Genomic DNA, 23,609 nt, shown 5'->3' with positions numbered 1-23,609 from the left:
AAATGACTCCCTCTAGTGAACAAATGCAGAAATTGCTGGTATGTGTTTGGTCAGCTATGCTGCTGCCTGCCTGAGTCTTATGCTATGCATTGCAGCTTTGGTTCTTGGCTTTAAGTTGGCATCTGAAGTGTGTCTGACCCTTTAGAACTGAGGGAGGGAACGTCATTGCCATGTCTCCTGTGTCGGCCTGAGGGAGGCTTGTCTTTGTCTGAATCAAGAAGCTACATGATCTGACAGAAGTGACAGAGCTCTGGGTGCTGGAGGCAAATGTAGCCCTCAATTAATAGAGTTTGTTAGAAACAGTACATGTGCCAGAAGAGACATTATTATATCTGATATAGAATGTTGATGAATACTAAACCTACGATGAAGGTTAAAAACTCTCTCTTCCAAAACTCTCTGACCAAGAATATTTCTTTTGTGAAGCTGGCAAAGAACCTTTAGTTTATTCTTTGAGCGAGCTGGCATTTATTTTTCTGGAGAGCGATGGCTGGAGGTTATATGATGCAGTACAGTGCATAGCTGCGTGACTCAAAAACTCCTCAAAGTTACCACAAATACGTTGTGTTTTGATAACTGATAAATACAACTGTTTAATTTTGGATGTCATTCAGCGACAGTTCAACACAGAAGTTCACAAGTCATTAGCTAAGTTGAATGCTCTCTTCTTTGCTTCATCTCTGGCAGTGCATCTAGTACATGTTGGCACTGGCATGATTCACATTTCTGATCACGTGCTCATTTCAATCTTAATTAATATTGACTCTTCCAAGCAACAGTCACGTTCATGAAGATTTAATAATGCTATGATTCAAGTTCTAGATCAGTGGTTCTCAACCTATTTACCATTGTGGGCCGCATATGTGGCTCACAATGTGTTATGTGGGCTGCATCCAATACTACCTCTATGCCCTGAGGATGTCACATGGGCTGCAGCTCTGTGCTGATTGGGCTGCAAGCGGCCCGCAGGCCACAGGTGGAGAACCACTGTTCTAGGTTAAGTGGTTCAAGGGTGAGTCTTGCCCCTTTGTTAATTGTACTGTCCTTGCCTAGACCAAGGGCTCTTAAGCGCTTCAGGACAGAGACGTGGTATGCCATTTTCTAGCTCTTCACTACTTAAATATATCATTTACAGCACATTCACACTACTGAGATTCCCTGCTGCAGCCCATAAAAAGGATTCTGGGATGCATTAGGAAGCAAGGAGGCACCAGCTTTTGTGATTACTTAGGTTGTCCTTTGTGATAATTCTTGGCAAATTGAGCTGAAAATCTTCAACAAAGCAAGTGCTGGAGAGGAAACCCCTATTCGTGTCTCTTAGGCGGTGCTCCTCCGCTTTTACTGTACAAAAGAAAAGTGTTATAGTTTATTCAAAAACCAAAACCCTGTCAGGCTTCATAATGGGCAAAGCCAGGTTATTTTCCTTGGTACAAAGTAACACTTTTTCAGAGAGTCCAAGTTTTTGTGCCTGGAGCATGCTCATCTCATAACCAGGAACATGCAGTGGTCACCTGGTAGCAGGTTTCAGAGTAGCAGCCGTGTTAGTCTGTATCCGCAAAAAGAACAGGAGTACTTGTGGCACCTTAGAGACTAACCAATTTATTTGAGCATAAGCTTTCGTGAGCTACAGCTCACTTCATCGGATGCATAGAATGGAACATATAGTAAGAAAATTATATATATATATGTATATATATACACATACAGAGAAGGTGGAAGTTGCCATACAAACTGTGAGAGGCTAATTAGTTAAGATGCGCTATTATCAGCAGGAGAAAAAAACTTTTGTAGTGATAATCAAGATGGCCCATTTAGACAGTTGACAAGAAGGTGTGAGGATACTTAACTTAGGGAAATAGATTCAATATGTGTCATGACCCATCCACTCCCAGTGACCTGGTAGCAGAACTTGGGGTTCTCTTGCTTGTCTAAGTCCTGGTAAGAACCTTTGTTTGACAAATGGTGGTCTCATATTCCTCAAATAATAGCAAGAGGAAACTCATTCATAATTTAGCCTCCCTGATCATTGTTTCTGTAACTGTAATTTCATTTTGGCAGTTTCTGGGACAAAATTACTTGGTGCTTAACACCCCAACTCATGTATATTTTATAATGTACATTATGAGCACGTTGTGGATGAAATCCTGGCCTTATTGAAGTCAATGGCAAAATTCCTATTTTCAGAGCCAGATTTCACCCCCTAAGTTTTATCAGGCCTGATTTTCCATTATCCTGCAGCTTGTGTGGTCAGGTGCACTGGCACCAAGGGGGCATAAAATGCTACTAAATCAGAAAGGTAGCATTGTACACACACTTAGCACACATTTCAATGACTATAGAAGGTACAGGGCAATGGAGAATCTAGTTCCCATTAAAGTAGGTGGAAAGACTGGAAATAGGAGATGGATAAAGCCTCATTCTTGACTTTTCATCTCCTTCTTTTCAGTACATGGAACTTGTAAACGATCATAGAATCATAGAATATCAGGGTTGGAAGAGACCTCAGGAGGTCACCTAGTCCAACCCCCTGCTCAAAGCAGGACCGATCCCCGACTAAATCATCCCAGCCAGGGCTTTGTCAAGCCTGACCTTAAAAACTTCTAGGGAAGGAGATTCCACCACCTCCCTAGGTAATGCATTCCAGTGTTTTACTACCCTCGTCGTGAAAAAGTTTTTCCTAATATCCAACCTAAATCTCCCCCACTGCAACTTGAGACCATTACTCCTTGTTCTGTCATCTGCTACCACTGAGAACAGTCTAGAGCCATCCTCTTTGGAACCCCCTTTCAGGTAGTTGAAAGCAGTTATCAAATCCCCCCTCATTCTTCTCTTCTGAAGACTAAACATCCCCAGTTCCCTCAGCCTCTCCTCATAAGTCATGTGTTCCAGTCCCCTAATCATTTTTGTTGCCCTCCACTGGACTCTTTCCAATTTTTCCACATCCTTCTTGTAGTGTGGGGCCCAAAACTGGACACAGTACTCCAGATGAGGCCTCACCAATGTCGAATAGAGGGGAACGATCACGTCCCTCGATCTGCTGGCAATGCCCCTACTTATACATCCCAAAATGCCATTGGCCTTCTTGGCAACAAGGGCACACTGTTGACTCTCATCCAACTTCTCGTCCACTGTCACCCCTAGGTCTTTTTCTGCAGAACTGCTGCCTAGCCATTCGGTCCCTAGTCTGTAGCGGTGCATTGGATTCTTCCGTCCTAAGTGCAGAACTCTGCACTTGTCCTTGTTGAACCTCATCAGATTTCTTTTGGCCCAATCCTCCAATTTGTCTAGGTCCCTCTGTATCCTATCCCTACCCTCCAGCGTATCTACCACTCCTCCCAGTTTAGTGTCATCTGCAAACTTGCTGAGGGTGCAATCCACACCAGCCTCCAGATCATTTATGAAGATATTGAACAAAACCGGCCCCAGGACCGACCCCTGAGGCACTCCACTTGATACCGGCTGCCAACTAGACATGGAGCCATTGATCACTACCCGTTGAGCCCGACAATCTAGCCAGCTTTCTATCCACCTTATAGTCCATTCATCCAGCCCATACTTCTTTAACTGGCTCGCAAGAATACTGTGGGAGACTGTGTCAAAAGCTTTGCTAAAGTCAAGGAGCAACACATCCACTGCTTTCCCTTCATCCACAGAGCCAGTTATCTCGTCATAGAAGGCAATTAGATTAGTCAGGCATGACTTTCCCTTGGTGAATCCATGCTGACTGTTCCTGATCACTTTCCTCTCCTCTAAGTGCTTCAGAATTGATTCCTTGAGGACCTGCTCCATGATTTTTCCAGGGACAGAGGTGAGGTTGACTGGCCTGTAGTTCCCAGGATCCTCCTTCTTCCCTTTTTTAAAGATGGGCACTACATTAGCCTTTTTCCAGTCATCTGGGACCTCCCCCGATCGAAAGATAATGGCCAATGGCTCTGCAATCACATCCGCCAACTCCTTTAGCACTCTCGGATGCAACGCATCCGGCCCCATGGACTTGTGCTCGTCCAGCTTTTCTAAATTGTCCCGAACCACTTCTTTCTCCACAGAGAGCTGGTCACCTCCTCCCCATGCTGTGCTGCCCAGTGCAGTAGTCTGGGAGCTGACCTTGTTCGTGAAGACAGAGGCAAAAAAAGCATTGAGTACATTAGCTTTTTCCACATCCTCTGTCATGAGGTTGCCTCCCTCATTCAGTAAGGGGCCCACACTTTCCTTGACTTTCTTCTTGTTGTTAACATACCTGAAGAAACCCTTCTTGTTACTCTTAACATCTCTTGCTAGCTGCAAGTCCAGGTGTGATTTGGCCTTCCTGATTTCACTCCTGCAAGCCCGAGCAATATTTTTATACTCATCCCTGGTCATTTGTCCAATCTTCCACTTCTTGTAAGCTTCTTTTTTGTGTTTAAGATCAGCAAGGATTTCACTGTTAAGCTAAGCTGGTCGCCTGCCATATTTACTATTCTTTCTACACATCGGGATGGTTTGTCCCTGTAACCTCAATAAGGATTCTTTAAAATACAGCCAGCTCTCCTGGACTCCTTTCCCCCTCATGTTATTCTCCCGGGGATCTTGCCCATCAGTTCCCTGAGGGAGTCAAAGTCTGCTTTTCTGTATTCTGCTGCTCTCCTTTCTTCCTTGTGTTAGGATCCTGAACTCGACCATTTCATGGTCACTGCCTCCCAGGTTCCCATCCACTTTTGCTTCCCCTACTAATTCTTCCCAGTTTGTGAGCAGTATGTCAAGAAGAACTCTGCCCCTAGTTGGTTTCTCCAGCACTTGCACCAGGAAATTGTCCCCTACATTTTCCAAAAATTTCCTGGATTGCCTGTGCACTGCTGTATTGCTCTCCAAGGAGTTATCAGGGTGATTGAAGTCTCCCATGAGAACCAGGGCCTACGATCTAGTAACTTCTGCGAGTTGCCGGAAGAAAGCCTCGTCCACCTCATCCCCCTGGTCTGGTGGTCTATAGCAGACTTCCACCACGACATCACCCTTGTTGCTCACACTTCTAAACTTAATCCAGAGACTCTCAGGTTTTTCTGCAGTTTCGTACCGGAGCTCTGAGCAGTCATACTGCTCCCTTACATACAGTGCAACTCCCCCACCTTTTCTGCCCTTCCTGTCCTTCCTGAACAGCTTATATCCATCCATGAGAGTACTCCAGTCATGTGAGTTATCCCACCAAGTCTCTGTTGTTCCAATCACATCATAATTCCTTGACTGTGCCAGGACTTCCAGTTCTCTCTGCTTGTTTCCCAGGCTTCGTGCATTTGTATATAGGCACTTGAGGTAACCTGCTGATCGCCCTGATATGACAGGCAAGTACAAAGTTGTCACTTGGCAACTTTTATTAGCTTTCAAAACTTTTGTTTGTTTGTTTTGGGAGTAAATCAGAGTCTCTAAATGAAACATATGGATAGAAAAAGAAACAGTCAGAAATCTAGGTAACTGCTTTTCACTTGAGCATCCTTCTCAAACATCATATGGATAAATTATAGCTTTTTAGAGTACCACTTATAAAAAGTATTCCCAGGTGGAACATAATTAGAATCACTGAGATGTTCTAATCAAGCTGTAATCGTTATTTTAAAAATGAAAACACAAATGAAGTTCTTATAACTTTAAAGCTAAATAGTTGATACCAAAATTCACCTAAGACCAAGTGAGAGATTTCTGAATTGTTGATCTGTCAGCCTTCAGGAACGCCATCCCATGGACTGGGCCTCATGACAACTGGGGGGATGATAGAGAAATATCTCTAAAAGTTCAGGACCAGGACAAAGGAGGAGGCAAGAGGAAGCTACTTCTGAGGGGTGGGATGTCTCTGTATCCCCTCTTTCTTCTCATCACTGGTGCTAGGAATACAATTTCTGAGGGCCGAGAGAGAAAATACAGAAATTGCTCAATATACTTGCAATATAGTTAACAATTTCTATATATACTGTTGTTCAGGCGTGTCCCCGAGTCACTGAGCACTGCCATGCTTGAAGGGGTAGTATAAAAAATTATACCTGTAATATCAAAATGAACATCCCCTTTATTATCCCTCTGCCCACGGCTCTGCTGAGATGGGACAGCTTCAGTCTTTGCTGGTAGCTCCAGCTGTGGCTTCACATGTGGAGGCTGCAGCAAGGATACTCTGAATCAGGACATAGCTCATTGCCTTAGCCATATCAGTCTAGCACTATTTACCCTTCAGGCAACACTGCTGCCTGTAAGATCCCACCATAAGTAGAGGTTGCAACCTTACAGGTGCCTTGTGACACTACGGAGCATGAGTGAATTCTTCCTCTTTCGGGGCCTTTTGCCAAACTGGTCCATTAGCTAATTAATCCTGATAACATCCCTGTGAGATATGAAGTTATTATGAACCACCTTTTACAGTGGGGGATTCTGAGCCGAGAAGGCCCCCATTTTTACCCTTTGATGCCTAGAGTTAGCCATCTAAATCCATATATAGGCTTCTAAATAAAGTGACGTGATTTTCAGAAGGGCTGAGCACCTGCAGCATCCTGACAGGTTGCATCCCCCTCATCTGTCTTCCGCCTTTTTCCAGTAGGAGTTGGGGCTGCTAAACACCTATGGAAAATCAGCCGGTTTTTTTAGGTGGCTAAATATGGGTTTAGAGCCCTGTTTTTTAGGCACCCAGGTTTGAAACTGCTGGAATAAGTGACTTGCCCAAGATCACCCAGGAAGGCTGTGGTAAAGTTTCAGGCTCCCAGGCCCTAATTCAACCACCATTGACAGTCAATGGGACTTAGATTCCGGCGTGCCTGAAACACTTTTGAAAATGACACATAGGGTACACCTGTGCTACCTATGCTGTGATTTAGGGTATCATTTGCAGTTTATGTAGATGTACCACACTAGCTTTAATCTCGCTAGCATGCTAAAAATAGCTCTCTCTCTCTGTGAGTGTGTGTAATTCAGTGCAGACTGTACAAGCCTGCCTAGCTTCCTGGATACATATTCACATTGCTAGCCTGAGCCTCACTGCTATATTTAGTGAACTGACTAGATTTAAACAAGCATGGGTATGTCTACATGAGCTGCAAATTGCATCCTTGGTTGCTGTGTGGATGTGCCCTAAGGCTGCTAAATCATTAAGGTCTTGCAAAGCTGGATGAAGCAGTACCTAAATACAGTTAAAAACCTGGCCTTGCCAAGGGTCATGCAAGAAATCTGTGCAGAGCAGGGCATTGACCCCCAGGCCTCCAGAGTCAGAGATTAACAATGGACCATTTGTCCTCTTCACTACATCACTAAGCATGTGGTTAAATTCCATTTACATCAATGGGCCCCAATTCTGGTCAGACCACACCTCTCTCTCTCCTTTTATTGCCACTGTTGTTGTAAGTGGCATTTTGAACATGCCTTTGTTTCATGCTATTTTCTCTCTCTCAGCACCATATGGACTTTCTTCTGCTCTTGCCTGGCTTTCTTTTTTCTTTCTGCTTTTATCTTCCTTTGAGGTAGGCACATCCCCTGTGATGTCATGGAGATCTTGTTTTTCTGAAAACAACAAGAATATCTAACCACAGATAAGTTACCTGAACTGTGCAAATAGGGGGAATAAAGTAAGGTTGATCCAAGAAATGGATGAGACAAGGAACAAAGGGCATTTGGAGTCAAACACCTGTTCAGAATTCTAAAGGAGAGATGTCTGTCATTCCACTAAAATGCTTGCAGCTCAGATATGCAAAGCTGTTCCCCTAAGTTTCCTGCCAGAAAAAATATGTTGTGTGTGTGTGTGTGTGTGTGTGTGTGTAAATGTTGTAGCTTGTCTAGACTATGATTGCCTGTTGCTGGGGTTTGCAGACTGGCATCTTGAAACTGAGTGTCATTTCACAGCACACAGCTTGTCTTAGTACTTCAGATGCAAGACATCCTGGAACAAACTTGTCAAGTTTTCTGCAATTCGTTATGCAAATCCTAGACAAATTAAAATAATGCAGATGGGAAAAGGCATTTGTAGTTTAATGAAGCTATTTGCCTTTAAAAGAAAAAGAGTCTAAATGATTTTGTGCACCTAACGTAACTTTGGAGATGCAGTTTAATTACAAGGATGCTTTCTAGCTCATGATTGCTGCTGGATAGCCATGGATAAAGGGCCAAACCTATACCTAAAGCTTAGCAGAATGCACCAACAGATTGTTATTTAAAGTGATCAGCTCATCACAGAGATGACCACATATTTCTTCTCCAGGTTTCTGCATTGCTTTGCAATCATTTCAACAGTTATCCTGAAATGAAAAAATAGAGCAACCAAACCCAGAACAAACATGTCACCAATTCACTAGCAAGTATATGCTGTTTATAAAGTATGGCTGTTACTGATATTTTTCATTGCTGCTCCTGGGCAATGAAGCAAACCTCTGTTCTTAGTAGACATGGCTACTGGAGATAATTTTGGTAACTATTTAGGCATTATTGGAAACCCAATCCACAAGGTTAAACCATTTTCATTCTTCCATGAAGTTTATTTTCAACTTTGACCAATATTTCCATAATTCAAACCAATGTACGACGTCAGTGCTTCAGTGTAGCGGACAGCATTACAAAGGTGGAGGTGAAATAAGAAAACACTATCCTCCTCTGATTATTTCAGTCTAAATCAAAATTATAGCTCACCAGATACTGTATTTGTAAAGTACTTGCAATACTGCTTTATGGTCTGCTCTTGTCTGATCTCACAAGATGCAGAGCTGGTCTGGAGGAGAAAAGCCTCATGCCTCTGGCATGCCACTGCTCTTCATTCTTAGAACTGTTGTATTCATGCCAGACACATAACATGTAGGAATTACCACTATCACACATAACATTCCTGTGTGCTTACTGGTATTGGGATGAGCTAGGAATATTGAGGAGTTAAAAAAATGACACAAACATAAAGAGAAAATCTTACCAGGATGTTGGAGTGTCTCCTGCATTCACTATGGAGCAGCGGGACACAGATCACCCCCAGTATCCGTTACTTTTGAATTGTTGGCCGCTCTCCACTACCCCAATGTGTTGAGATAGCAATTACCATTTTCTTTTCTGGGCGGTCGGGGAAAGTGTTGTGGGGAGAGGTGTCATAAATGTTCAAACCCCAAGACAGTTAAATTAAAACATTTAAAACCAACATAGTGATCTAGATAGCTCTTTATATAGGACCAGTCCCTAAGACTAAAATTGGTGGAATGGTAAATGGATGTGCGCAAACTTTATCAACAATCATTTTTCTCTGTGTCACATGTCAAAATGGGAGAACATTCAAAAACAACAAAAGATCTCCGTTCTAATGCTTGGTCTATCAGCTAGTCCATCAAGTTTACTTAGTTACAGCTATTTCTGTGGTGCTCCTCACCATAGTCCCTAACAGCCTGATTCAGAGAGACACTTAAAGCACATGCTTACCTTTACACATGTGCTTAAGCCCATTCCTTTTCTGCAAAGGATTTAAGCATGTGTTGAGTCCCACTGACTACATTTCTTAATTGCTCTATTGAATAGGAATGGACTTCACATTGACCATGTGCTTATGTGCTTTGCTGATTCTGGCCCTGAGCCTGGTCTGAGTGTTAAGTTTTGTATAAACAGCAAAAATGGCTCTACAAATTTCATTACAAGGAATCTTGAGAAAATGCAAGACTTTACACCGTATTATATATTTCTGTACCATGAAACATACAGTCGGTAATAAAAGCAGTAGAATGGTATTTCTTGTACTGGTTATTGGAAATTATTTCTACAATAGAGATGTCACAGGCTAACAGATTTAGAGCTGATGCTGAGTTAGATCTAAACGCCATAAAATTCTGGCTGTTGTCCCTAAACCTAAAAGGAAATATGGTTAGTCCTGGTGAAAATGTAACACAGCCTTTGTTATGCTTGGTTTAGTATTATAGGTAAGAATCAGTTATATTAAAACATATTGGCCTGATTTAACTTGATCATCAGACTCATTGTAAAGTGTTCAAAGATTCAGGTTCACCAACCTCGGAAGCGGACATGGTTGGAACTGACCAGGGATGCCAGTTTCAGTTGGCCGTATTCCTGGAGGTTTCATCAGGACATAATCTTTAGTTAATGATTAATCTTTAATTCCTGGAGACTCCAGGACAGTCCTGGAGGGGTGGCAACCCTAAAACTGACCCACTTTCCTGTATATTTCAGCAGTGTCTCCTTTTTCTGCTTATTGACTATCGATCCTGATGTGCAATGAAATGTGTGAGAAAGACTGAGTGGATTTATTGGGCATGAAACTACATTAGGAACTTCAGCAATCACCTGTTTCTGGGGTATCGTTACTCAGAATCTTTGGCACAGTCCAAAAGCACCACGCTCCAAATTAGGCTGATATTCTTCCCAGCTCTATCAGCAGTGAAGAGAATATTTTCATTACTGGTGTACGTGTGGGGATTTTGTAAAACTGACGCAGTTCTCTTAGCACAGCCCCACATTCCAAAGTATATTCAATTAAACATTCACAATGTATATAGTAATTTACTCCATCCCAATAGCTACATGGGTAAAATGACAGATGAACTGATAGAGCCATTTCCTGAACTACGTCAGAGTCTTAATGTGCCACTTTACTTTTTAAAATGAGAAATTATGGCAATTTGAATTGTGCCTATGTCATCAGAACAGTGTTTGATGATGAAGAGCTGAGTACATTTGTCAATAGTTTAACTCAGTTTGTAACTGTATTCCATGTGACGATTCATTGTCATCATGAGGCTTAGTCCCATTCTTGACACTTTATATGAATTTACTTCCTCTCTGTTTTGATGGTTTTTGGAAGTGATTCAGTTTCCACAACAGAATGTCATAGGGTGACAGATTTATGTTACCAATCTGCCTGGGGCTTCAGGTGATCAGGCTGTGGCTGCAGGATCTTTGGTAGAGGAGATGAAGGAACACACCAAGTGACTAAGTTTAAAGCTTTATTAACCAAATAACAGTGGTGACTGCTGGGTGCACCCCACATCACTCAGAAGGAGGAAGAAAGCGTTAGTGCCCGAGCCCTAACCCACTTTTATACTTACATACACACAACCCAAGGCTGGCCAAGCCTGGGCGTAACGTAAGAAGAAGAGGGGGAAGGGTAGATGAGAGTTCTGCCCTGTGCACAGGTCGTCTAGGGTCCGCTGTAAATCTCCCACTTGCTTCAGCTCTCAGGAGGGTTTTAAGCCCTGGGTTCTTCTGGAATCATTCCATCCAGGGACCCCCCGTCCCCCGTGCTCTCTGTACCAGTCTGAACCAGCCTTCTGTGGCTCCCTTAGCTTCCCCAAAGCACACCGGTTTCAGGGTCGCGAGACTGTTGTGTTCCCACTTGCTTGCCTTCGCAATCTTATTAGTTTTGCAACCCCTTCAGTTTTTTCTGGCTCAGTTCTCCTTTCTCAGGGCTGGCCGGGGTTGGGAGACAGGCTTCTGGTGGTTTGGCGGCAGAGAGCTTGTTTGTATGCACTGGTCTTGGACCGCAGTTTCGTTCCTTATCTTTCGGCCTGGCTGGATCGTCGAGTTAACCCATTCCTTTCTCCCTTACTCCCTCTTCAGCTACTGCAACCTGCAATGGAATCTTTCACTCCACACTCACACTTCAACCCTTCCCAAGATACTTTCCAATGCATATAAAAGCGTTAGCAATATACAACGCTGGTGCTTACCCAGAGGACTCCAACGAGAGACTGCTGAATTGGAATTCATTTGCAAACTGGACACCATTAGGCTTGAATAGAGACTGGGAATGGATGTGTCAGTACACAAAGTAAAACTATTTCCCCATGTTTATTCCCTCCCCCCCACTGTTCCTCACACGTTCTTGTCAACTGCTGGAAATGGGCCATCTTGATTATCACTACAAAAAGTTTTTTTTCTCTCCTGCTGGTAATAGCTCACCTTAACTGATCACTCTCGTTATAGTGTATATGGTAACATCCATTGTTTCATGTTCTCTGTGTATATAAAATCGTCCTACTGTATTTTCCACTGCATGCATCCAATGAAGTGGGCTGTAGCCCATGAAAGCTTATGCTCAAATAAATTTGTGAGTCTCTAAGGTGCCACGAGTACTCCTTTTCTTTTTACGGATACAGACTAACACGGCTGCTACTCTGAAACCAACTTTTATTGTGACAATAGTAGCATTTACAGTGACATCAAGAAGATCACTTTAATCTCATCCTCTTCTACAGAAGTCTTATCACAGAATCACACAAGAAAAAGGCCAACATGTGCCATTGCCATGGAAATGGTATTGAATATAGCAATAACACTATATTATGACATGCAGAGAACAAAATGAGCCAGTCCTGCACACTACTGACAAGGTTTTTCATTTGCAGCCTACAGCTACAAGCCAAAACTTACTAGGCTCCTGAGCTCTGAAATATAGGTGGCCAATGTATGAGCAGGAGCATACACAACAAAATTAATTGGAACAGGCTTGAGGGGATGGAGTGTCAGACTGGGCTTCACAGGAGAGGTGTGTGTGTGTGTGAGAGAGAGAATGCACAGAATGGAAAGGGAACATCACAGAATGAGTGGAGGAAGGTGCTGATATGCTTCAAGATGAGAAGGAAGCTGGAAAGCCCAACAATCAGCAAGGGAATGGGTGAGAACATACTAGAATGGGAAGAGGAGGAAAGAGAAAAGAGACTACAAAATAAATGTCACCTTTTAGCATCATCTACTGTCAGAACAACCGAGTTTAAAGCCACAATTTTAATTTGATTTGTTCCACATTGGCATACAAACTTTGTTTGGATTCCATCTGGCTACAGCTGAGAACTGTGTTTACAGTAAACAGAGTTTTTAAATGTGACACATACAACAGTGCAGCTAGTGCTGTGGGGGTGGGAGTGGGGGGTGGAATGACAGATGTCCTTCCCACAGATTACGCCCTTAAATCAATTTAACAAAGGGATTCAAACCAACTAGTGAGGAGTTGATCAAAGTGGTGGTGACCTGAATAGCTGAAGGAGGAATGGTTTATTCTGCAATGGGTGCTCAAATGGCTAAATATGACTGAGTCACCTCAGAATGTTTTCGAGCCACTTGCTCTAGCTGTTGTAATTTAAAAAGAGTTTTGAACATGGGTTCTTTCTACAAGGATTGGATATCGCATACATCTATCTTTATCTGTGATGACTATATCCCAAAGTGAAGGATTTTCTATACCCATATAAGCAGCTGCTCTAATAAGTGCTTTCACCCTTTATGGAGAAGGCCAGATAACTATCACTGCACACCCCTAGTGGTTCTATCTATGGGGAACAGCTTTAAATTCCAATCAAGGCTCCATGGGCTCTAAGGCTATGTCTACACTACGACTTATGTAGGTATAACTTATGTCCTGAAGTGGTGTGAAAAAACACACCCCCGAGCGACATAAGTTACACCAACATAGCACTATCCACATCAGCACTTATGTTGGCAGGAGATACACCTCTCGTTGGGGGTGGAGTAATTATGTCAACTGGAGATCTCTCTCCCATCAGCAGAGATGACTACATGAGAGATCTTACAGTGGCACAGCTGCATCAGTACAGATGTGTCACTAAGCTCTCTAGTGTCGACATGGCCTATCAGTGGTTCTCAAATGCAGCCACCATGACCGCATGTGGCCACCAGGGGCTTTTCTTGTGCCCACAGCCCCTGGGTTGTGACGGGTTGGGGTGGGGGGCTCTCCCCCTTCCTGTTGCTCCTGGATGCACCCCTTGCTGTTGGTTGCTGGGGCTCCCAAGAGGGGTTGCGCCCCGCCCCCCTCTGGAGACACCTGGGGCACAACACTGGAGGAGTTGGCAGCTGGTGAGTTCCCCACCTTCTCAGAGGCAGTGGGGTTCAGGCTTTGGGCTTCAGTCCTGCGGTAGCCAGGTAGTAGGCTTTGGCCGTGGGGCTTTGGGTGCCAGCCCTGGGCTTCGGCTGCATGGCAGCAGGCTCCAGCTACACGACTTTGGGCTCCATCCCTCAGATGCGGGGGTTCAGGCTCCAGCCCCCTGCTGCCTCCCCTGGCCGCCGACCCCCATTGCCCCTGGCCCCTGCTGCCCACCCCCCAAACCCCCATCCAGGGCTTAATTTGTCCCCAGGCTTGCGGGGGCTGAGTAAGTCTGCTGTGAAAAGTGATACATGTATGTTTGTTAAAATCACTTTTCACAACAGACTTAGTAGCTAGCAATAAATACACTACATGATTTGGATGTGTGTATGGGCCTTTTTATTTGTTTTTCCTAAAGTTAATTAAATATTTTAGGGAAAAGCGTGAGAGCAGCCACCAGCAAGAGTTGGTGGCTGCACTCTGAGGCCAACAAATAATTGTCCTGAGAACGCTTGGATGAAAGCCCATCAGCCACTGCGCCATGGGACCTGAATTACACTGAGCAGTGACCTCAACATGAAATGCCCCCGCCTCACTGCCCCCTGCAAAAGATAAAGACTACTACATAAAAACTGAAATGAGACCTGGACTGGAAGAAAAAAAGGGGAAGAGAGTAATGTGGTCCAGTAACTCACAATTTTTAGTATACAGCCATAAATCTAGCTTTTTAATGGTGTGACATGAGGGTCACAGTTGGCTAGCCTAGGGAGCTACCCATAGGATTTGAAAGAATTTGTGAGGGTGGAGCTAGATGTGAAGAAGAAAAAAAAAGCTGTAGTAGCCAAATAGCTTGGAGATGTCTAGTATGAATGTCTTTTCTAAACATTTTGAATTCTGCATATGAAATAGAATGGCGCAGTACTACTTAATTAGTATGCATAACACAACTCATCATCCACTGAAAGAGTTCATGTTTCTGCAAAATTCAGTGACACAGAATCTAAGAGCCCAAATTCATCCTTAGTTTGACCCGGGTGAAGTCAAGAGTATAAACCCATTGAAGAAACTGGTCCTAGGTACAGTCTTGAAACTGGACATCTGTAAACCTTTTGGAATGCTAGAGAAATTTCCACATGAGGGTAAGCGACTTTTCTTGATTCCTCGTGCCCTATTAAAAATAATACCTCTTTTCTTTTTGATCCAATCCTTTCATCGACGTTATTGCCTTCTTGTTGACTGGTTTTTTTAATTGAAAAATAGGGGGACAGACACGTGGTACTGGGAGAACAAGTCCGATACAATATGAATATTTTTAGTGCAAAATTTTATTTCAGTTAAAACAGATAAACTGTAATGGTAGTGATTATCATTTATCATATGAAAACCACAAACTTTTCATGTTAAAAAGAAAGAAATACTAGATGGATTTTGGAATAATACCTGGAAAAGAGAAAAAACTGCATTTTCTGGGTAACAAAACATCGACTTAGAAAAATGCTGAATAATTCTTTTCATCATTAAAAATAAATTCTCTTTCCTAAACAATGGGTAGAGTTAACTTTTCAGGCAGTTACTTTTTTTTCCCTGCACCTTTTCCTTGCTTTTTTTTCTGTGCATCTGGACTTTTCTTCTCTTGCTCTGCTCGAACGGCTGCTTCTTCAGCGGCTAGTGCTTCTTGTTTTCTGAGTTCAGCCTCTAGTAGCTTACTTCTGTATGCTTCCCGAGCACTGAGAACCTTGCCTCGTGCTTCATCTAAGGATGCCTATCCAAAAACAAATCCCCCCCCCAAACAAATGAGCATGCATATATATAATAAGGTTGTGTACCCTGACATTTATGTTTCTTGCTCCTGATCTTCTAGTTTCTCCCTTACTTGTTAATGCATATGCATTGTCTATAGTCCTGTGACAGAGTTGCTCAGTGATTACAAACAGGTGATCTTTTACATCATGAAGAAGAGGAAATAGTTTACAACAATCTTCTTTTTAAAAGCATTTCTAGTACCATAAGCAATTAGTGTGGACAGAGGACTATCCACACTATCAGAAGTGACTATGGGACCTAAATATCATTGCAAATCAAGCTCCTAAGAGCCTTTGTCACTTTTGAAAATGAGATTTAGGCACTCCTGACAATTTTATGCTAAGTCCCATTTTCAAAATTGACTAAGCCGTCCAGGTCCTCTGACCTTCAATGAGACTTAGGCCCCAAACTCAGTTTTGAAATTTTCCCCCTTAACCTCTCCATGCTTCAGATTCCCCATCTGTAAAACAGGAATAATGATACTTAGCTATCCTTGTAAAGTGCTCTGAGATCTATGGATGAAAACACTTTAAGTGCTGATTAGTGTGGCCAAGATGTTCAGAAGTGACTGAAGATTTTGAGTGCTGAACAACAACCCTCTAAAATCAAGCCCTTTTAAGATGTTCCAAGTTGGGCACCTTAAAATTAAGGCACCTAAAAACACTAGTAAATTCTGAAAATCATTGTGTGTGCTTTATTAAGGACCAAGTCCTACAAGCTCCCTTCACCCGTTGCAGGCCTGTAATCCGTCAGTTTATTTTATATGCCTATTTATGTATTGTGAATCATTCAGTATGGCATATGGGAGCTTTTATGAAGGAGAAAGTTAAAATGACTGCAATAAATCAATCCATCTTATTGGAAGGATACTTTCACTGGCTCTTATCCAACTCTAAAAGATCAGGACGGGGGTCATTTGATTCATGGTGATTAATGCGTCCCTGTGGCTTGCTTGTCAAAAATCATATTGCTCTTATTGACTCTTAAAGCTTAAGTCAATTTTGTTAAGGTATCTTTACCCACTTCATCTATTAAATAGATCCCAACCTTGACATACTGCACTAATGTTGTACCTTCTGCTGAGTGCATTATTTGTAGCTGTGTTTCATCAAGACTTAAGAACTCTAATAGCTTGCTAGCTGGCCTTATGCAGATTTCAGGAAGACTGCAACATACCAATATTGTCTTGTTCAACTGAAAACATCAGCCATGATTATTTTTTTGTCAATCCAGTTTTTTATTTTCTACTAAGTTTCCTCTCCTTACTGAAAAAAGCTACATGGCTCTGCATCAAAAACAGGCCAAACTGGAAATGCCAGATCTAGGACATACATACAAGTATGTACCAAACACTCCGCTTACTCTCACTTTGAACCATCCTGCTACGGTATTTACAAAGTAGTGCCCCTAGAATGTAGTACCTCAAGAAATGTATTCTAGAGTATCACCTCCACAATGTTGTGTGACACTAATATTTTTCTGGGAACCTTGTGCTTTAACCATGGCTCAAGTGAAATTTCAGGCTCATTTACTCTAATGAAGTGTACTTATTATAGAAGGCCAAATGGGTGTGTGTGCATAGGTGGCTGAAATCACAGAAAACCTATCTATGGACTTACTTGTAGATGCTCATACATTTCAAGCATATTTTGCTTCAATAATGTGCGAGCATTTTGGTCTTTTTCTCTTTGTTCCAGAACCAGCTGCCGAAGCTCCCTAAAATGATTTATTTCTTCTGCTTTACGCAGCTCCTGCTGTTGAATGATAGACTCATTTCTTAGCACAGGCTCAGGCACTGTTTTTCTGTAGGAAATACAAACATTATTTGTCTCACTTCAAAGGCAGATTAGAACAGTTTTTACATGACTGATCGCCTGTATACAATATATCTAATTGTACAATTCAATGTTATATCATGATTCTAAGTATGGCTAAGGAGCCACTTTTATTCTCTCCCATTGTTTACCGATGATCATAACTGGAAAAATGATTCTTCTGGCCAAAATTTCTCATGCTTGATCCTTTGTTTTAAAATTTTGGTAAAATTGTACTCATCCCTATTTTAGTTATCTGGATGGGAATTCAGGTGTTTCTCACAGAACAGGGACATTTTCAGATCTTTTTCATATTGCAATAACTCAACACAATTTTAAAACGGTATGTGCTCAGTGAGTACCTGTAAGCGTTTTGATGATGTTAATAAAAATTGATTGAGAAATAAAGATGCTATAAACTATTGAAGACATAACATAAAATCCTAGAAAGAGTCAAGCATGTGACAAGATATTGGGTCAAATTGTCTGCTGTCTTAATTTCATTCTCTTCAATATTATACCAGTTTCCTTCCCAATTAAAGCACTGATTCAGGAAATTGTCCATATGCAGGACAGCACTTCAATATGTGCTTAATTTTAAGCAAGTGTGTGACATTGCACTTCATATGATTTTATGAAAATATGCTTATGAGTGTGACTATAATGTAACTGGAATATGCTTCAAGCAAAAGGTCTTTTGTAAGGTATCATTACAAAGCTTATAATCTACTGAGTGTGTTCATCCTATTTGTATGCATGTATCATTCTTGTATCTGAAACTAGGAATATAAAATATAACTCTGAGGTCCTATTGTAGTTATGCAAAGTGTGGGCCATTAATGGTGGTTTAGAATCTTGATGGCTCCCATCAACCAGGACAATTGACTGTAGATGGCTCTGTTTACTTGCAAGCCTTCCTGTGAGTCAGGCCAGGAAGAATGAAGGCTTGGGGGTCTCACAGGATATGTGACCATGTCCCCTGGTACTGGAATCCATCTTAAACCTGGTGCTTTTCCATTTGGAAGGAGGGGTGGGGACCCATAGAGACAAAAGATTCCTGCCTTGTGCCAAAGCTATAAAAGGGGGTTGAAGAGAACAAAGGAGGTTCCAGTCATGAGAAATCCCCCTGTTACCACCTGAGCTGGAACTAACAAGGATTGTACAAGGGGAAAGGATTGGGCCCAGACTAGGAAGGAATCTAGTGTGTGAAAGAAGCTTATTGGAACATCTTTCAGGGTGAGATTTCATCTGTAATCAGTTTCTTAAATGTATTAGGCTTAGACTTGCATGTTTTGCTTTATTTTACTTGGTGATTTGCTTTGTTCTGTCTGTTATTACTTGGAACCACTTAAATCCTACTTTTTATACTTAATAAAATCACTGTTTGCGTATTAATTAATCCAGAGTAAGTAATTAATACCTGGGGGAGTAAACAGCTCTGCATATCTCTCTATCAGTGTTAGAGAGGACAGACAATTTATGAGTTTACCCTGTATAAGCTTTATACAGAGTAAAATGGATTTATTTGGGGTTTGGATCCCACTGGGAACTGGGTATCTGGGTGCTAGAGACAGGAGCACTTCTTAAGCTGTTTTCAGTTAAGTCTGCAGCTTTTGGTGGACGTGGTTTGGACCTGGGTCTGTGTTTGCAGCAGGCTAGCGTGTCTGGCTCAACAAGACAGGGTACTGAAGTCCCAAGCTGGCAGGGAAAACGACTCAGAGATAGTCTCGGCACATCAGGTGACAGTCCCAAGGGGATCTCTGTGACCTAACCCGTCACAATGTGCTTAAGTTCCGTTGAAGTCAATGATGTGCTTAATTGCTGGCCTGAATAGGAACGGACTTAAAACATGCTTCAGTGAACTGGGGCCTAAGTGTGTCTATATCTAGATAGCTGCACATTAACACGCAGTAAAATGTGTTTATTCCAGTGATTATACATATTTATTTAAATGTATCATTACATTACATGTGCATTAAATATAGTACTTGAATCTTGCATCACACACTGACATACTGGAAGTGCACTAAGTATGATTATTTTAATGTCTGATCATTGAAACTAACACACATTAAAATAAATTTCCCAGCATGTGCATTGTCTGGATTCCACCTATTTAATTCTCATGTCACACATTGTGCTATTGTTCAATTCCTGTTTTATTTATTTTTATACAAAGAAAATTAATTGCACTTAGATATAATAAGGCATAGATTTTAAACACACAAAAGTCAGGTATCAAGCCGAATTCTGATATCACTTATACCTCTGTAAATGTGAAAAAACTATTGACTTCAGCTGAATTACTTCAGTTTCATAACATGAAAGTGAGCTCAGAATGCGATCGTGGTTTCTACAACTACTGTGACAGGCATATAAAGGCTAATACCATATACAGTAATTCAAAGTACTGTAGTCTATACTGTATGCACCCAGGGATGAGTTAGAGTTGTGGAAACAATATAATGCATTTCTAACTCTTCTATTTGTAAATTCTTACTGTAAATACCGCATTAACATATTTTTTAGCATTTAATTACATTTGCTACAATTTACCTAATGTAGGGGGTTAGGTCTAGAGGTTCCCATTCCTTTTGCTGAGCTTGTGTGCTTGTGTCAGTGCCTGCTGGTGATGCTGTTATTTCAGGCACAGGAGAAACTGCATCTGCAATAAAATAGATTAAACTGGTTACTTTGTTTTGCCATGAAAATTTTCCTCTCCTTCTTAATAAAGTTCTATCCTCTTCTGGCTCAGCAGCACACATTATTTATTACAAGCTGAGCAGGAGAACAACTAACATTTAGCTACTGCTATTTCTTGTGTTATCACTACAGAATCCTAGAAGATGGAAAGTATTGTACATCTGTCAAGGAACATTTTTAAACCTTCACAATATCTATTTTATATATAAACTTAGTTAAACTCATATTGCTCACAAACTACTATGGCCAATTTCAGCCATTTCCAAGTTATTCATCTCCCCAAAGGATCCGAGAGCAAAGTATCAGCCCCAAAGGCAAAAGTGTGAGATAGTTATGAGTATGTGAAATTAAGGGCTTATTACAGAAACAATTTTTCAACCTTTATTATGTCTGGTGTCGGGAGATTGCTATGATACTGTAAGTGCTGACAGACCTAAAGCAAAACCCCAGGTCCAAAGTCCTCTGAGCTTTGCGGGGGAAAGGAGAGTTGAATCCGAAATCAGAATTCAGTTTTTGACCCCATCTTCATAACAGACCAGATTAAAATCTTAGACTCATGTGCCCCCAGACTGTGGTTTGTTTGAATTTTTGATCCAAATGTTACAGCTCTGTTTCATCTCTAAATTATGTAGCATTTGAAATTTTGTATGAAATTAGTAGTTCTACCTCTTAGGTCAACATAGCCCAGAGACCCACTTCCAACGTGTCCATCTGGAGGATAAACAGTTTTGAAAAATTATGGTTGAAGAGAACTGGCATCTGGGTTAGCGATTTCTTCAAAGTTCTGAAGGCCTTGTCACTTTCCTCTGTTCCTTGCACCTTTCTGCGGCGGGTGCTTTTTACCAGGTCAGTAAGGGCAGCAGCTACTGTGGTGAAGCCAGGCACAGCCTATAATAGCCAGCGAGGTCTAGGAAATGTGGTACTTGCTTCTAGGTTGATGGGGTCAGGCAATAGGTCAATGCATGGACCCTATCCGCCAGGGGATGTAGCCGGTCCTGTCCCATAGTGTACCCAAGGTATGTTACTTCTCTCTGTCCCAGGTGGTATTTGGCAGGATTTGACTTCTTGAGGGCCTATATAATCGCACTGATGTGCTGTAGGTGGTCTTCCTAGCTGCAGCTATAGATGGCTATGTCATCAATATAGACAGCTGCATAATGGTAGTGGGGATGCAGCACCTTGTCTATCAGTCACTAAAAGGTGGCGGCTGCTCCACGCAGGCCAAAGGGCATGGTCACAAACTGATAGAGGCCGAAGGGAGTAGGGAAGGCTGTCTTTTCCCAGGATGCCTTTGTCCAGGGGATTTGCCAGTACCTCTTGGTCAAATCAAACATGGTACTCGGGGTTCCCAGTCTCTGTAGTAGCTCATCCACCTGAGGCACCAGATACATGTTGATTCTTGATATAGCATTGATCTTTCTAAAGTCTATGTAGAATCTTGTTGAGCTATCAGGTTTTGGCACTAGCACAAAAAGATTCCTCCACTCACTGTGGGATTCCTCGATGACCCCCAGGTTTAGCATAGCCAGGGGTGCTTTCTACATCTTCAGCAGGGCTTGATGATTCTCTGTCTGGGCATCATTGCAATGTGATGTTGGGTTAAGGGAGTCCTCCCTGGGAGGGCAAAAAACACCATGGGGAAGGCCTGAGTCAGTTGTAGAATTTGGGCTTACTGCCTCCAGTCGATCTCTGACCCCACTGGCACAGGGATTTGGTCCAGGGATGTAATGGCTTGAGGCCCCACTTCTGGTTCTGGGGCATACGGGGCTATCAGATGTGATACATTTGTATGTTCTTCCATCTCACAGGCTGATGGATGTTATAGTCCATTGGCCTTACCTTTCTTACTACTTCAGATGGCCCCTGTCACTGGGCCAATAGTTTTGATTCAGATGTCAGGAGTAATACCATAACCCTGTCTCCTCGTTTGAATGTCCACATTGTACCCCCTTGTTGTAGGTAAATTTCTGGGTTTGTTGGGCCTTCAACAGGTTTTTCTTGGCAAATCCCACTAGTGTTTTCAGGTGTACCCGTAGTTGGAGCACATACTGCACTGAGCCCATGACCAGAGACTCCTGTTCTTCCCATGCTCCCCAAAGGAGGGCCAAAATTCCTCTGGGTTGCCTCCCATACAGAAGGTCAAAGGGCGAGAACCCCAAGGAGGCTTGATGGTAGCAGCTGGTCCCAGTGCCAAGGGTCTGTGTCAATGAATTTGCTCAACATGGCTTTCAGTTTCCCACTGAACAGCTCCCCCAGCCCATCTATTGGCAGATGGTAGACAGAAATCCTGAGGGCTTTGATCTTCAGCAGTTTGCACAATTCCTGCATCAGTTCAGACGAGAAGTTGGATCCCTTGTCTGTCAATGTTTGCCTTCATATTCTGATCTTCATGAGTTCATTCGCTATGGTGGGTGCATTAGTTGTGTGTAGTGGGTTGGCTTCAGGGTACTACATGGCACATTCTACTATCACTAATATATAATGGTGGCCTTGTTCGTTCTTCTGAAGGGTGCCCACTAAATCCATTCCTACCCATTTGAAGGGTACACCCACCACGGGGAGCAGATTAGGGAGGTCTTTGGCATCCCTTAGGGCCCTGTCAGCTAGCATTTGCGGCACAAGGCACTGAAGTTATGCACCTCTTTGTGGATGCCTGGCCAGAAGACTCTAAGGGCCACCCTCTCCAGTGTCTTTTCTCTCCCTAAGTGTGGTGACCTCCAGCAGAACTTCTTGGGTACCAGTAGCCATCACTTGCGGGGGAGGGGGAGGGGACTTGGGGGTCTCTCATGACTCAGTAAAGCTGCTTGTTCCAGAGTTCGAAATGGGGGCCACTGCTTTGCCCATTGGATTTCACCCTCCTTCCCTTCAGAGATGGCCACCTGCTCCCAGGTGTGGCTTAGTGTCTAGTCCTCTTGTTGTTCCCACACAAAGTCCTCATCTTCTGGTAAGCCAATCATGACTTACTTCCTCGGGTGTCCCTAGAGCTAGCAGGCTGCTGAGTTGGTGTCCCCTGGCTATCCAGAGGAGCCCTCCTCCAGGGTCTTCTGCCATATCTTGACCCATAAGCCTGCTCGTTTTCAGCTCTGGGTTGCTGTCTGTGGGGGATTCCTGCTCCAGTGCTTGAGGAGCTCCCTAATCCACTTCCAGGCTTGCCCTAAAATGATCAAGTAGGTCAGGGTGGCTGCCAGGCTGACTCGGAAAGTCTCCATGTGACCTCCTACCCTCAGCAGCATGTTTGTCACAGGGTAGAGTCACACATCCCCATGGATGCGCTCGGGGTAGATTGGAACATCTGGAATATTGGGAGACGCTATCATGGTTGCCCGTACAATGGTTTGGCTACACCTGGAGACTACCAGGCCCATCTCTTCAGCTCTTTGACCCATACCTGCAAGCAGCATTTTGGCTGGGCCCCACTTACAATCTTTAGTGCCTGCCATTCATGCCTGGCCATAGCTGCAATCCATAAAGGAACACTCCTGCCTAAC

At 42.8% G+C, this 23,609-nt stretch overlaps 1 protein-coding gene across 1 annotated transcript in view; it reads right to left on the bottom strand.

Moving 5' to 3' along the window:
• Positions 1-15,190: 15,190 nt before the first annotated feature.
• Positions 15,191-23,609, bottom strand: part of ADGB (androglobin) — a 231,146-nt gene continuing 222,727 nt past the window's right edge. Inside the window, exons 33-35 of the mRNA XM_074948571.1 lie at positions 19,975-20,083; positions 17,224-17,407; positions 15,191-15,563 (exon numbers count right to left, since the gene is read on the bottom strand). Coding sequence (XP_074804672.1) covers positions 15,372-15,563; positions 17,224-17,407; positions 19,975-20,083 — 485 coding nt within the window. The 3' untranslated portion in view covers positions 15,191-15,371. The remainder of the gene's footprint in view (positions 15,564-17,223; positions 17,408-19,974; positions 20,084-23,609) is intronic.

This window comes from Natator depressus, chromosome 3, assembly GCF_965152275.1.
Source record: "Natator depressus isolate rNatDep1 chromosome 3, rNatDep2.hap1, whole genome shotgun sequence".
Taxonomy (NCBI): Eukaryota; Metazoa; Chordata; order Testudines; family Cheloniidae; genus Natator; species Natator depressus.
The sequence above is the reverse complement of the archived record's forward strand: the minus strand, read 5'-3'. Positions and strand labels throughout refer to the sequence as shown.